Consider the following 16,551-nt stretch of genomic DNA (forward strand, 5'->3'; position numbering starts at 1 on the left):
AATCGCAAATGCGGATGCAAAATGGTGTCTTAGATACCGTCTGCGAATCGCTGTGGGGTCGCAAAGACCCACCTCATTAATATTAATGAGGTGGGTCGCATTTTGCGACCCCATAGCGAGTTCCTGCACTCACAGGGATGGTGGCCTGCTGAAGACAGCAGACCTCCATGTCTGTGACTGCCTAAATAAAGCAGTTTTTTTTTTGTTTTGCAGCACGTTTTCCTTAAAGGAAAATGTGTTGCAAAACAAAAAAAATAACGAAACCATTTGGTTTTGGTTTTTTCAGAGTAGGCAGTGGTCCATTGGACCACTGCCTGCTCTGAAAAAACATTTTTGACATCATTCACAAAGGGGAAGGGGTCCCGTGGGGACCCCTTCCCTTTTGCAAATGGGTTACCACCAGTGTGACACTGGTGGTAACTGCGAATTGCTTTGCGACCGCGTTCGCAGTCACAAAACAATTTAGCATTGCGGTGCGAGTCTCAAATTGTAAGGGGACACCCCTTCCTATTTGTGAGTCGCATTCACATTTTGCGAGTCGGTATCGACTCGCAAAATGTGAATGTGCATCGCGATGTGCATTTTGCATGGATCAAACTGCGATTCTCGCAGTTTGCACCATGCAAAATGCTTGCTACATATGGCCTTTAGACACCACTTCTTACCGCACTTTCCATGACAAATGTTACTATTATTCCATTTCTAGTCCTTCGATTTGCTGAATTTGTATGAAAGGCTTGATTTTTAGGCTGCAGTTATGTGACCTTCAAATCAATTCAATTGTCAGTGACAAGCTTTCAGTTCAGTGAACCATCCTAATGGGGCTAGATTAGTCTTACATCACCTCACGTTCAACAAGCATTGGCAAAGCCAACAGGGCTGTCCTTTTTTGATAACACATATAATTTCTGAAACATCCCTGCATTATTTTTTCTCTTTACATACACCTACACAACACTGCCAAATGCACAGTGTTGTTACACACATAAACACGCAAGAACATTGTAGTGGTGACTGCAGTGGTAGTAATGGTGATAGTGGTGCCTGATTGCCAGAGACTAAGAAGTGAGATGCAGGGCAGACAGCAGAGTGACAATGGAAATTTACTAATACACTGTATTTCGTCACCTGGGCATTAGGACTACCAAGAACTCAAAGCTTTAGAAAAGGGTAGCCCAAATAATTCCTTTGCAAGTTTGGGACGTTGTTGTACCAAATAAAGAACAAAAAAATACTCCAGCTAAACCTCTATTTCTATTATTTTGTATTCAATCAATCAATTCTTCTTTATTCGGTTGAGAAATAATTACCATAAATCACATAAATACATGAAATGTTAAACACATACATTTAAAGAATAAAACTCATATATTAAAATCATAAAACTTCCAATTCCATTTGCAGTCTTAATTTGAAAGATAAAAATATTAAATAAATTAAACATTTTACACTATTTCGCCAACATAAAGCCCCTTTAAAAAAAGAATTCACCCCGACACAGCAACACATCAGGGACCATACGTAGCCACAACATTGGAAGTGATTTTCCTCTATCTGAACAGCTATGCTGCCCAAATAACCCCAAAGTGGTGCCCCGTACAAAAGAACAGTGAGGCATTTACGTCTATACACCTCAGGCAGAGGCAGTATGGGCTTGATCCCCACTCTTATTGCAAAATCAAAAGTAGCCCCTACAGAGGCATTGAATCGTGCACATCGCCTCGCTATGCAGGGCTTCCATGTTCCTTTGTCATCAAAAGTCACACCTAGAATTCCTGCACACAGCTGATGATTTGGCCATTTATCACCAAAGCCCCTACTTTGCTCAATGGTTTGCCACAGACCATGGAGTGGGTTTTGCTGTTGTTGACCTCTAAATCTAAATCCGACATAAAGTCAACATACGCCTTAACTATCTCATGGAGACCTTTCATAGTACGGGCCATAAGCACTGCATCATCCGCATATATCAGGGACGGCGCACTCTTTCCATTTATTTTAGGAACATGATTGCATCTATCCACCAAAAAGTTATGCAAACCATTTGTATATAAAAGGAGCAAAGTGGGGGCCAAAACACAACCCTCTCTCACGCCTCTTTTTTAAATTAAAAGATTCCGTGCAATCCCCATGGGTCCTATATCTCACTGAAGCATTTGTTCCAGAGTAGAAGTAACAGAGCGGCTCCATGATTTGGGACTCCATACCCATCGAGGTTAAACGTTCCCATAGTTTACTACAATTTACTTTGTCAAAGCACAGCTAAGGTCCATCAAGGCAAGATAAAGAGTACCCCTCTTCACCTGCATATATTTACCACTCAACATAAGTAAGTTCAGCCATTACTCCTGTGTTCCCAACCCTTTCCTAAAACCATACTGCACCTTACTCATCACATCATGCTCTCTAACCCATTCCTCAATGCGCCATAAGACAATTCGCCCCAAGATTTTCATTGAGGAGTCTAGGAATGAAATCGAGCAATAGGATTTGGGATCACTGCGGTTTCCCTTTTCATACACGGGAACAATGCACGCAGATTTCCAGGAGGGAGGGATTCCTAGACTCATTGCTGCATTTAAGACATTTAGAATTATAGGTGCCCACAGCTTAAAATAGCTTTTATACAAGTCCATTGGGATTGCATTGGACCAGGTGCTTTGTGACTTGAGCTATTCTGCAGAGCCAGAATCACCACCTCCAGTGCAAATGTGATAGACAGATTTGGGGTATAACCAAACAAATCATCCATTTTCTCCCCATGGATCTCTCCCATGAAGACACTGTATAAATGAATCACACACTTTTGCAACTCATATTCAAATTAGACAAAGTGCTCAGTGGCATAATGCAACATGATGGTGTCCCATTGCAGAATGTGATGAGGGGCCTCTGACTCCGCCAGATTTGACAAATATGCTTGTTGGCTCTTTCTTAATATGCAGAGTTATAATACCAACACTGTTTAACACAGCAAAGCAAAAGGACTTGAGCCATGTGAAAAAGCAGATTTCCTACAGTTATCAAAACACATGTAATTAAGCTGCATCAGGGCAAACAAATTGGTGGTAATCCACAACTGCTTTCTTATGCCACAACCTCAGTTTAGATGGAGTGTGATGAAAGTTGGATACTATCCAAAAATGTTAAATTATAAAACTGTGGCAGTAATCAGTAGAGAAACCCTAATCTACAAGAGCATAGCTTGGTCAGTAAGATTGGAGGTGTGTGAGCTCCAGATTTCCCAATAATCACGCTGGCACATAATGTTAAAATATATATGACAACATTCAGGGCACACAAGAGGGGCTTAAGGGGCAGTGGAAGAAAGAGAAATGGGGATAGGCAGCGGCACTAAGTGAGAGAAAGCACATTATTTTGTGAAATAACCATAATCTTTGAAGATTTTCCAAATAGAGAGAGTGTGTGTGCATTTTTGTCTGTGTGTACAAATACCTACTGAAATCTGACAGGCACCTAAACATACCCAACTGAAAGCACCTGTACTCAACTATTTGTCACAAAATACATTTATTTGGGGGGTGTAGCACCCCAAACACCCTCCTCTCAAAAGCTACGCCCCTGTCAATCTCCACAGACAAGCTATCTGCAGTCTAGCTAAATCACACAGAAAGCAAATTACATGGATTTGATGTATCGTAGAAATTGTTGACGGGACTTAGTATGAAAAAAGAACAGTCAGCATGGGTGCAAGCATCAACATTTCTTGCATTGGCATTTGATTGATGAGGTCTTCAATCTCCACATGTTTAAAAGTCCCTGACCTAGGTAGATCATATTGAACTAAAATGCATTGAATGGAGGTGATTATCCTATAACTGTAAATGTACAAATTCAAACCATCTGTATCCAGGTGCAAAGAATAAACAAGATTGTTTTTCAATTACCGACATTTATCTAACATTTCAAGAAACTTCTAAAACATAAGCCCTGCTCCCAATTGACACAATCCGAAAAATAGGAATAATGCCTTTGCAGAAATCTCCAATATGACCACAGATAGCTTGGCAGCTGTAGTTGGCAAAGTGAAACCAGGTTCTCCTCTGGACCCTGCACCACCAAGGATTCTTGCCAAAGTAGCACAGTACATCCTTCCCACTATATTGGAAATGCTAAATCTCCCAAAAGCACAGGAATGGTACCCTTGGAATGGAAACATCCCATGATAAAGGCTTTACTAAAACAAGTCTAACTTGGACCCTTTTTGCCCAGGGAACTACAAACCTATCTCGCTGCTTCCAGGTCTGAGCAAAATACTTGAAAATCATAATCTGAAGTCTCATAGACATAAGATACTTCCACCCACCCTGCCTCTGCACCTAAACTCTGCCATCTGTATGTGTACCCTGCCAGGTGGTGCCAACCCAGTCTTGGACTCTTGGGAGTGGCCCTAAAATGCTTCTCAGCGGAACCGACGCATCTTCTCTTCTGAACGATGCATCTCGGAACATAACAGACTTATCTCCTCACCTGAGTGACACATCCTTGGGCTGGACTGACACATAACTGCTGCTGCATAGATTGGACCTGTCACAAAAGACTTGCATCGCCATCACATCCCCAGTTCTTGGATTCAATGGATCGCCTTCTGAACCACTGTTGCACAATGCTTTTTACGGCAGCCTTGATGATGAAGCCAAAGCTCGGCATCGTATCTTCACTGCTCATTGGAACTGACACATCACCTACACTGAACAATCCATCCTCTACACTGGCCTTCCCACCGCAAGTCCTGTGGACAGTATCCTCAACATTGATACAACAGGCCCCATTGCAGTCAGCCTGAATTTGTGACTTTGTTCCTGTCCTGCGCAACCAGATGTCCTTGATACCGCTTTGTGCTTCTTGGTGCTATTTTTATTTAAAAATTTGAAACTCAACCACTCCTGTTCTTCCCACTAGTTTTTTTTTAATTTGGGTTTTCTTTCATTTATTACATTTTGTACTATGTTTCTAACTTGGTGTGGAAGCTCTTTTTCTTGTGTTTTCACTGGTTTACTGTTTGAAGTAATGCACAAATACTTAACACGCTGCCTCTAAGTTAAGCCTGACTGCTGTGTGCCAAGCTACCAGAGGGTGAACACAGATTTATTTAGGGTTTGCCTGGATCTTGACCCGACTAGAATTGGGGTTGCTGCTTGCCCAGGGCTCATATCCCAGTCAATCAGTGACCCAAATTTTAACGGTGACCTTTCCAATGTAAACACTTTAAATAAAGTTGTTTAAAAAAGCAGATTTACAAAACCCTTCTTAAATTAGTCACTGATAGACAAATCTTTACCTCAGAACTAATAAGCACTGAACATATGCAGAAGCAGCAGAGCAAAGTCTATGTCCTACTAAAACAGGTGGCAGTAATAATTGTATCTACCTAGGTACATCCCAACAGGAGCCTAAGCAATGCGCTTCAACATAAAAAAGGATATAATCATTGCACCTTTCTCTGAAATGCAACTCGCATTGGAATGTTGTTTTAGAAATTGACATGGTAGTTCTTAGGATGGTAAAATGTTATTTTGGCATCTACTATATTCTGTTAATGCTCAGAAAAAAATAGCTAAGCAAAATTGACAGCACTCCTTTTTATCAAAAGTAAAAAGACATACAATTCAGAAAAACAAATATCCAAAGCAGCCACAAAGCCACGTATTTTCAGAGTTTATGGGTGCCAGAAGAAACAGTTGTGCTGAGACATTGCATGTAGCTACTGCATTTAATAATGTATCATTCTCCTTCATTATAAACTCGAGTTTCCCCATTCACATATTTGTCTTGTTGCAACTTGGAATCCACTGAGGCAGAAGCTTAAGTGCTACTCATGGCAAAGCCAATATCTATTTTCGGTGCAGTGAGTCCCCTGGGGCGTGCCCAACAACCCACAGTTTCATCATGTCAAAGAGTTTAAAGTAATATTATTCATTTCTAGCATTATGTATATTTCCTATATGTGCCTGATATTTGGCTACAATGTTTGTGATGATAAAAACGTTGTTTCTGTGTTTTGTTGGGTAAGTGGACTTTCTGATAGCTCAATGTTTAAAAATGGCTCAAAAAATGTAAGTTAAGCTGCAGTTTGGATGTGAATAGATTTATTTTACATTTAGATCATTAATGTATGTAATTAAGAATCTGTGGGGTCCGTAGGTTGTCCGGTGACACAATATATTTGGAAATCAGGGGTTTTGTCACCAATCCAAACAACTAAACTAGGAACAGTTCTGGCACCTAATATATTTCCACTAAATATATTGAATGAATACATTGCAAATCTTCTATTTAAAACAGTGGAAAAGTTACTTTATCTAGTACTCCAGCCTAAAATGTCCTTTGGAGAGGATTACATTCACTTTGTCTTGGAGCTATTTGTCCCTTTCCTAAACCAATCATACTCAATGCTTCTTTAAGAGTATGTGACAGTTTATGGATAAAATGTAGATGCTTTAATGATCGTGTTTTATAGGGAGTCGCTCAATGTTACAATTTTCCATATTAGAGAACCTCGACCTGATGAACCCAAGTAAGAAAGAGAAGCACCATGAAGAGACCAAGGAGCAAGAGGGATGGAGGAGGGGATAAATAAAACATGACATGGAGAAGGATTCTTGGTCGAGGGGGCCAGGTACTTGCAATATCAAACACAGTGAGCCATGAAAAATGGGCTAGGGGCATCCAGAGAAATGAAAAAACAAAGATTCGGGGAAGAGGAATAGTATTATGGGCAACGTGAAGGAAATAAGGCTTTAAAGTGTAAAAGAGTTTAAGGCATGGAAGTGGTTATCTTCTTGTAGAAGTCTTGTCCAAAAACAAGTCCATTTTGATGAAATTGGCATTCATCAGGCTCATTTGACAAACATAGCTTTGCCAATAAGGCATTTCTTTCATTAGAATGGACACATTAGTTTGTATCCGTCTGCTGTTTTTTCATGAAGGCCGTGTGGATCAACTCTTATCCTATTTACTTAACTTGCCAGAGTTGACTATTATGCACTACGTTTCTAATTTCAGTAGTTGGAGGTCACTGAGGAGAGCCCCCCAACATCCCACTTCACCAGTTGTTCACTTTAATGGTTCTCTTTGGTGTCTCCCTCCTATGCCACTGCATACGAATCATCGCAGATGCATGGGGGAGGATGCCTTAGGGCCTGTCCACCCACAGCTGATTCCCATCTCTTATATGCATGTACACTGTGATCTTACCTGGATGCTATTGTTTGCGTCTTGTTATGTACTTAAAAATACCAATGAAAAAATAGTTGGTAAAAAAAGAATGGAGAACTATTTTTTATATCATTGTAACACCTGCAAGTGAGAGGGTTGGCGAAGCATCCAGTCTTGGATTTTGTAAGCATTGTCTTTATGTTTTTACAGTACGAGCATACCGGACTAGACTAAGTGCAGCATAACGTTGAAAGTAATTTCAGTCTGATGCTGCTTATCGTAGAAGTTCTGTCCTTTGAATCTGTTTTATCTGACCCTTCAATGCATACATAAAAAACTTTGTTCACAATAAGTAGCTTATAAAACGTTTATTTCACAAAATATTTTTACAACTATTTGCACTGTCTTGTGTAGAGACTTAGTGGGACACACATTAATTCTTTAAAAAAGTTAATAAAACATAATAAACACATGTAAAGAAAAATAAATATATAAATATGTACAAATCGTGGTCCAAAAATAAGAAGGTAACTAAACTTCTAACATTTAAAAGGATAAAGTTGTGGACTTTCAGATTCAAACTCTGTCATACTCTGTCGAATAGTTTCCTGAGAATGTTTCCTATATATAAAAATATAAAAACCCATTGTTGGATCAGCCTTCTTAAACATTTTAGTTGCTACTGACAACTAAAATGATTTCAAAATGGAAGCTCAGCATGGGTTCTTTAATGAGACCCGAAAAACTTTGATGAGGTCTGAGTGTTGTCAATGTCCTAGCAAGACTCACTAGAATGGATATAAGGAGCCCTCATTGACAGGTACTTGTCATTATCGAACGTCTCTGTATCGGGTTTTTAAAATGTTGATGTTGATATTAATCACATATTCTGTGAAAAATGACGACGGGTATTGAGCAGATCTGAGGCCGGCGCTACGGTAGAAACACCTACAGGGCCTCAGTATGAGACATAGCTGACGGCAGGCCGGACACAGGTGCATCCAAAAGTCACCCATTGCTTCTCCAGTTTGTACTTCAGGCTGCAGCCCTTCTGTTCCCGGCGCAGCACAAGGATTTGATGCCTGATAGGAATGGAGTTTAAACGGAGGTCCTTCTGCCCCTCAGAGTCGAGGCACATGGAGTGGAGGCAGTTGGCTTGCACGATGACCTCAGGGTTTCTGTTCACATCCGTATCTACACTGCAAAGAAAGAACAATTTAAAGTTTCAAATGATGGCGCATCATGAGACTATCCTAGCACATGTAGTAATAGCGGTGTACCTTACAAGTGTGGAGAAATATCATTCATCCTGGTCATTGGTTACTTTATGCAATAAGATTCCAGTAAGAGTCTTGTGGTGGTCCTTGCTTCCCTGTTTCCTTTACTCATTTAGAAACTTCCTCCTTTCTTCTTGCTTCTTCATTTGTCATTTTACCTTCTGTCTGTCGCCCCCTCCTTGCCTCCCCTCTTTACTTTAACCTACCGTTTTCATCGCTCTTTTGCTCTTTCCCACATTGCCTGCCTCTGTATTCCCGTCCTAATTTATAATCCTGTTTATGTATTCATTCCACCTTTATTGCTTCCTTGGTCCTCTATTACCTTCCTGTCTTCCCTTTTTATGGTGTACCACAAATGAATGGTATTTTGTGACCACCATATCTGGCCCCGTTTTCACTGTTTCATCCCCACCGCAGGTGCCCATTGGGAACAAATTATGAGCTATGATCGTCTTTTTCACTTGTTCCCCAAGTTCACCCTTGTTCTACAGCTGGTATTACAGTCCTGTGTTTTATTCAAGAGAGTATATACTTTTACAAATGTTTAATCCCCCATTAGCTAGAGTAGGTTACATTACCTCATTCGAGGTGCTGATTAACACAAATAATTGTCTCGAAGACCTCAAGCTGTGTCACAGTGATGATACAACAGCTCCCCACAAAGAAAGAATCCATTTCCAGGAATGAGACCATTACATGGGATGGTCGCTCTTCTGTGGTTGTAGGTTTCTGGCTATTGCTACTGAAGGCTTCTCAGCCAAGCAAGCACAGATCCCAGCACTCTTTCATAAGTACACCTCTGCAGCCGCATTACTCCATTTCGCCAGAATATTGCTCGTATTTCTAAAGGACTAGTGAAACCCAGAGTTAACGAGTTAAAGAGTTAGGAGGTTTCGTTGAGATGTCAGTTCTTTCACCCTTAACTATTTTTAGTTTGGCCTACATAGGCATTACAATGTGTTGGTTGTTCGTCGCCCTATGTGATATCTTTCCTTTGTTTTTTTGTTTTAATCTTTCTTTTCAGTTTGCATGTTCTGACATAAAGACTCACTCAGAAAACCTAGTAGGCAATTTAATCAGAAACCTCATTTGACAAATTAAGGGCTTTATTAATAAACTTGGCTTACTCTACTTGTACACATTCAGCCACCTCAAAGAATTAAAAAAGCACTCAAGGTTAGGGTTATCAGTTTGTGGAAGCTGAGCTGGCAGATGAGCGATGCATGACTACACACTGGCAGTGGTGGCCACCAGCTTGGCTCAGCAAGTAGGAACTGTTGTCTCCATGTCATGGAGTGGAGTATCACTTCACTAGTCTGAGAAAAAGAGGTAATTTAAGTGACAGAAATGTTTTAAATAATAATATTATCAGCATATTTGCTGAACATCAACTCCCCCCATCCAGCGATATGATTATTCTTACTAAAATATACTGTGAATACCCAACGTACAAAATATAAATTGTAGTTTTTAAAAAATATAGTGCAGCATGTGATTTTATGGAAAGAAAATCGACCCATTTTTTTTAAATTTCTTTCCAAGTAACTTTCCACAATTTCTAACAAGGGAATTCAGTGAAGAAAGTTTGTGGGCACTTCAATGCGTTCTTTCATTAAAAAACTTACTTTGGTGCTGTAAGATATACTGATGCAGACACAAATTCTTAAGACTAGCTGTTTATATGCAATAAAAGGTAAGTCGATCAGGTCTGCTTTGTGCTCCATAGTTTAAACAACAGTTACTTTATGCTCAACTATAACGCTGCTTTATGCTGCACGTGTATCTGACATGATTCCTATTTTTAGATCTTCACAAGCACCAGACCCAGAAGTGACTGCAATCATTAGGCATACGCAAGAATCAAACGGGTAGGTTGCTTCCCTTACTCTTGTATTCAGTTTCCTCATCACGTCAGTGGGAACAAAACAAGAGTGGCATGGGAGATGACTAAGGTTCTGACCTTTGGTATACCTCCTTATCCTCTGTATGTGGGAAAAGACCAAAACTGTCATGGAGCTGAATGTTTATCGTGTATCCACAAATGCTTTTCCTATTCATTCAGGGGATCCCTTGGGCCTCGACCTCTTCCACTGGTTAAATGCTGATCTCCTGGTAGTCCTAGCCCTAGTCTTGCCCCTTCCCTCCCTCTACCCATTCAGCCTCCCTGTCACTGCCTGTCCTCTCATTCCTAATTCATTTCTTTACTGTATACTTTTGAAGCTGTTTCCCAAGAGTACTTAGTGAATCATAAATAAACAAATCGATACATCCATCGCCACGGGATGATTAGATGTCACCACCTAAAGATATATGAAAATTAATTCAGCAAAATGGAGCAGATGCCACCTGTATCGGAGCCCCCGACTCGTTCAGAAAGGGTTTAGTGTAACTTATATAATGAAATCACACTGGCAAATCATTGTTGGATCTTTCAACATGTTTATCGTTGACAGCAGCTAGGGTGTGGCTCTAATATATATATTATTATGGTGCATCTTTATTGTAAGGCATTGGTGTGAACTAAAAATAATATTTTTCTTTGGGGGAGTTAATATGATGGGTAAGGGAAAGCTTTGAATGGTTCTCTCCTACACCCGACCACAGCAGGGGCTTAGAGCAAGAAGCTGATCTTGCACTTTTTGGCACTGCCCAAGCTGCCTTTGTTTGCCAATTTTCAAATACTTAAAATTACAAGTAATTATTTCTTAGCTAATGTATTCATCAAAAGAAGTACACGTTGGCCCTATTTGGACAAGGTGTATCATATCAGTACCTGGAGTCCCAGGGTGTGAGCGATCGGCTACTAATGTCTGTCAGCATCCTGTTTCCGGCACCAACATCGATGGCCCGGAGGTCAATTCTCGCGCTGTGAGGGAACCTGACACTCCCGTTACCAGGACACCTCTCTCCATTCTTCGCTGCCAAGTCTTTTTCTGGATGATTTTCGTGAGACAACACTTGGTCAAGGTGTTCGGTCGGAAGTGAAATTGCTGAGGAACAAAGTGCCAGAAGAGAGAAGGACTGTAAGAGGAAACGGGGAAATAAAAATGTTAAATGTTAAAGAAATAAAGTGGCAATCTATGGTCAATACGATTTGGCCGAACATCGTGTACTATAATTTTACAAATATCATTTTGGGAAAGAATGATATAGCATTTGAATTGTCTGCAAAAAGGTTTTCCTTATTCTGTGGCAGCTGTCACTTAATGCTGTGTGATAAAAATGCTACGCTATGTTAAAAAGATTTCATGAATCATGCCTTTCAGTGTCACGTCAGCGCTCATGGACACCATGCACAAATATCTGCCTTCCACCAAGGACTTCCATTCTGCAGCACTGCACCCTATTAGTAGAAACATATTCTAAGAAAACCGTATTTAGCATCGTCTTAAAGTGAAAACGTCTTCAATAAAGAACAGTTTTGTAAGGACTGCAAATTGTCTTACTCGTTCACTGTGTGTTAAATACACGCTCAGTGCGTCAACACAACCCTCCTCGACTTACTCACTTCTTGCTAACACAGATAACACGCAGAGTTGTAATTTTTTCTAGTTTTGCATTCAGATATTCAGAACGTATCACCAGCAGAGTACAGATATAGAAAGAGTTGATTTGAAAATGCCTCAATTCTATCGCATTTGGCCATATTAATTACAGACACTGCTGTGGCCCGACCTGCAAAGAGCCCTAGCATTCCACCACTGCAGGTCATCTTTGTCTGCCAGCACAGAAACCGAAGGAAACGTAACAGCAGCCTGGCTTCCACGTGGATGTGACTATTCTGGGCCTGACCGGATGTGCACCTCAAAGAAAGTAAAGGTGCGGTAGAACGTGTTTACCAAAGATCACACCGTTGTTAAGTGGCCTAACTAGTAGTCGATGAAAGAATTTCGAAACCTACGGTATACGATATGGTATACATGGTATACGTTTATGCTGAAAGCAGATTATTATTTTGCTATTTCATAGAAAGCAAATGGTTTTTACAACTAAGGGTTTCTTACCACAATTGCGCATGCTGAGGTCTTGAAAGTCATTCTGGTCTGCTGGTTTTCTTTCCAGTGGGCCTTTCTCGGTCGTGAGTCTGGGAGTCTCTGCTTTGGGAACACTCCTTCAGCCGATTTATAGGACTTCTCGGGGCTTTTGGGCTTTCCATAGTGGAGTACACCTTGGTTCACCTGCTTCCAGCTGACTTTCCCCCAGTTTTACTCGTACTGGCCCTGGGTCTTCCTTTCCTACAGGGAAGTTTTGTTTTTCTACCAGTGGAGAGACGGGGATGCGTAAATGAGGACAGAGTAACTCCTACTGCCTGCTCGCCTGGATATCCTGGCGACAACACACAAAAAGGAACTTTACCCGTTCTTTCCCTGTACAGAGTGATTTATGATTTTGAACTGCCGTCCACCCCAAGGCCGCGAGTGGCTTCTCTTCCTTTTCGGATTATATTTACCGTTGCAGCACGTGCACACAGGTGCAGCTTGGCATTTCCATGGCTGCTTCCGCATCCGCCCTCAATGACGTCATCTTATCCCTCGGTCTAAGGGGCCCAGAGAAGCAGCTCGCCAAAGCACAATCCTGCCTCACTTTGGGTTAATATCACAGTGTTTTGGGGGAGTTTTGAGCTTTGTCCAGTCACAGTTTTGACTCATAAAAAGCAGATTGTTAATGTGCCTGCTACTGTGCTACAAAACACATCATTTAATATTCAGAATGGAGATTTTTTTTTATTTACATAGGTAAGTGGGCGACTGCTTATGACACTGAGATTATTTGTTACTTCAAGTTCATAAGTAGCAATCATACCAGCATGGCACATTGATGTATTCACCAGCATCAAGGAGCTGTATGCAAACTGTAAGTCATGAGTTTAGATCTTTATTACGATTTTTCTCAATCTGTTGCCATTGTAAGATTGCAAACAAGGGTTCCCTTGGGAAGTAATAAAGTCTTATTAGTACAAAGAACTGCATTCAGTGCATTAGGTTTGATTGGCTGATTTTGTGTTTCGCCTACCACTTCACTCTCAACATATAGGACCTCATTATGACAATGGTGGTAAATTCTGCTTATTACCAAGCTGCCAGCCACCAACATACTGCCGCTGTGGCAGATATCCATTATCCATAGTATGACACACACACACCAATCCAACAGAATACTTCCACAAACACAAATGTACAAGATGTACAATATTTCATACACATGAAGCATAATACATCACTTACATCCCCACAGGTACCCCAGCCAATGTCAGTGGGGAGGAGGTGCCATGCCTGTCCAGTCCCCCAACAGCAGATGCCCCCAGTGATGATTGTAACTTTGGACTTCTGTATCTAGATCAACAACCTGGTCCATCAAGGACCACTGGACAGCTGGTCACCCAAGCCGACTCACAGACCACCACAGACCCTCCCTCATCAGGATCAAATACCACAGCACCCACCCAGTGGTCCCCAGGACATGTCAATCAGCAGTGTGCCCACCTGTACAGGGACCCTAGACCACACCTCTCCCCCAAGACAATCAGGGACCTGGGGTCAGTGCCAGTGGGCACACCGTTCAGGGGACAGAGGCACAGCCCAACAGGGTCACTCTGGGAGGACCGAGGGAGGACAGGACCAGGGAACCGACTCTCCAGAAGTAATCTCCAAGATCCTGGGAGCCTACCAACATTCCCAGGACACAATGGGCCAGATCCTAGACAACGTGCAAGAGAGCAGGTGACTGCAGGAGGGACAGTATCAGGGGATCAGGGAGGACTTGCAGGCCATCAACACTAACCTGATCTCCATAGCAGGGGTGCTGGCAGACCAGGCCAACATAATGAGGGAGGCAATAGCACACCAGCGGGCCCCTACCACTAGCTAGTCCATTGACCAGCCCCGCACTTCCCCTGCCGCTAGTAGGAAGGAGGCCCCGACACAGGACCCACAAGCCATCAGCACCCCTCCCCCTCAGAAGGTGAACCACCCCACAAACATTCCCTGTGACCCAGACAGAAGCCAGAGACACTTGCTAAGACCACCACCAGGAAATGAGACTCTCCTGAATGTTCCCCTTGTGTCCCACACTGTCACCTTGTCCACTTCGAACTGCCGTTGTTCCCCTTCCTATGACCCCTTGGACACTGGTCCTGTGCTGCAAACAGACTGGAGCAATACCCTGGACTTTCCACCATCATCACCCCATTTCATTGCACCTTACCCTCAATTTCTTAGCACTACAATAAACACCCTTGGCCACAACTTGGCTACTTGTATGTCATGTGTTGAATATGTGTATTCTTGGAAACAGTTACACCCATTGCAAATTTACTGTACATTGTGAGAGCATAGAAATGTTGAACTGTAGTTGGCTGTAGTCAGCACATCAGTACACAGTTGTTATAGCACCAACATCAGCAAAATGTCAAACCATAGGTGACAGTAAATAGAGGTAAAAGGAAGTGAATGCCATCATGCCTAGCCACACAGAATACACCAAGAGTCATAGAAATGTTAAGTTGCACTGTCTCACCTGTGTCTCACCTGTGTGTCATTGGAAGTACTGATGGATTACTGATGTTCTGTTGTCCTCATCCTCATCCTCAGACTCTTCATCCTCACTGTCATCAGGGTCCACTGCTGCCACAGGGGCATCTCCAGTCCCCTCCTCCTGCAGAAAAGGTACATGGTGTCTAAGGGCCAGGTTGTGCAACATGCAGCATGCCACTACTATCTGGCAGACCTTCTTGGGAGAGTAGCACTGGGATCCACCTGTCAGATGGAGGCACCTGAACCTGGCCTTCAGGAGGCCGAAGGTCCTCTCGATGATCCATCTGGGTCGCCTCTGTGCCTCATTATAACGTTCTTCAGCCCTTGTCCTGGCATTCCTCACAGGGGTCAGCAGCCGCAATAGGTTTGGGTAGCCAGAATCACCTGAGGGACACCATTTAGCCACACACAATCCTATGGGCTTGACACCAGAGGTGCGGACCAAGGCTCACCTATTAACCACACCCTGTGCCTTTGTAGTTATCCCATCACATTTGGGATGCTGCTATTCCTCAGAACAAAGGCATCATGCACCAGCCAAGGATACTTAGCATGGACGTGGGAGATGTACTGGTCCGCCAGGCACACCATTTACACATTCATGGAAACTCCTATGATTCCTGAATACCTGTTCATTCTGGGTGGGGGGGGGGGGAATGCAATATGAGTCCCATCAATCGCACCAATAATATTGGGGATATGTCCCATTGCATAGAATCCAGCCTTCACAGTGTCCAAATCTTCCACCTGGGGGAAAGCTATGTAGCTGCACATGTGTTTCACCAGGGCAGACAAAACTATTGTCAGAACGATAGAAAACATTGGCTGTGACATGCCTGCTGCCAAGCCCACTATCACTTGGAAAGAACCAGTTGCCAGGAAATGGAGCACTGATAGAACTTGCACAAGAGGGGGGATCCTAGTGGGATGATGGATAGCTGATATCAGGTCAGGCTCCAACTGGGCACACAGCTCTGTGATTTTGGCCATGTCCAGTCTATAGGTCAGTATTATGTGCCTGTCCTCCAGTGTAGCAAAGTCCACCAGAGGTGTGTACATGGGGGTATGTCTCCACCTATTCATTCGCAGCAGTAGGTATCTATGGGACACAAGAGTGAGTAGGGTGTCACAATTGGAACAACAAAACCACAGCTGCAGTCCACACGGTGCATTTATGTTTTGAGACAGTGTAAATGGCAAAGTATGTGCCAATGTAATCTGTGACGCAGTAATTGTTGATAGGCCTGTTCTCCCCCCTGAAATGGACGTTGGGTGTCATGGCAGAAGGCGGTCTTGCAACGCCGTGCTATTCCTCAGTGGAAAATATGGGGCTCTATGGAATACAGTGGCCAATGGGGATCTACGCCAGCGGTGACGGTGTACACCGCCATGGACATGACCGCCATTTTCTATCTGATTCCTCACTTGTTTCCTGACTTTCAACAGGAGAACACCTACACTGGATGTGCTACTGTGACCTGTGTCTGGAACCTACCATGGCCCGTGTGACCGGGGAAATGGCACCAGCCTTCACTTTGGAGGAGTTGGTGCGACTGGTGGAT

The 16,551-nt window shown here is 42.6% G+C and overlaps 1 protein-coding gene across 1 annotated transcript; it reads right to left on the reverse strand.

Annotated features, from left to right (window-relative positions):
* Positions 1 to 7,596: 7,596 nt before the first annotated feature.
* Positions 7,597 to 12,813, reverse strand: LOC138288551 (interleukin-17A-like). Its single transcript, XM_069230076.1, has 3 exons — positions 12,461 to 12,813; positions 11,230 to 11,477; positions 7,597 to 8,378 (listed from the first exon to the last, which is right to left on the reverse strand). The coding sequence occupies exons 1-3, from the start codon at positions 12,491 to 12,493 to the stop codon at positions 8,138 to 8,140; spliced, it is 522 nt and encodes a 173-aa protein (XP_069086177.1). The 5' UTR covers positions 12,494 to 12,813; the 3' UTR covers positions 7,597 to 8,137.
* Positions 12,814 to 16,551: the final 3,738 nt, after the last annotated feature.

This window comes from Pleurodeles waltl, chromosome 4_1 (assembly GCF_031143425.1).
Source record: "Pleurodeles waltl isolate 20211129_DDA chromosome 4_1, aPleWal1.hap1.20221129, whole genome shotgun sequence".
NCBI lineage: Eukaryota > Metazoa > Chordata > Amphibia > Caudata > Salamandridae > Pleurodeles > Pleurodeles waltl.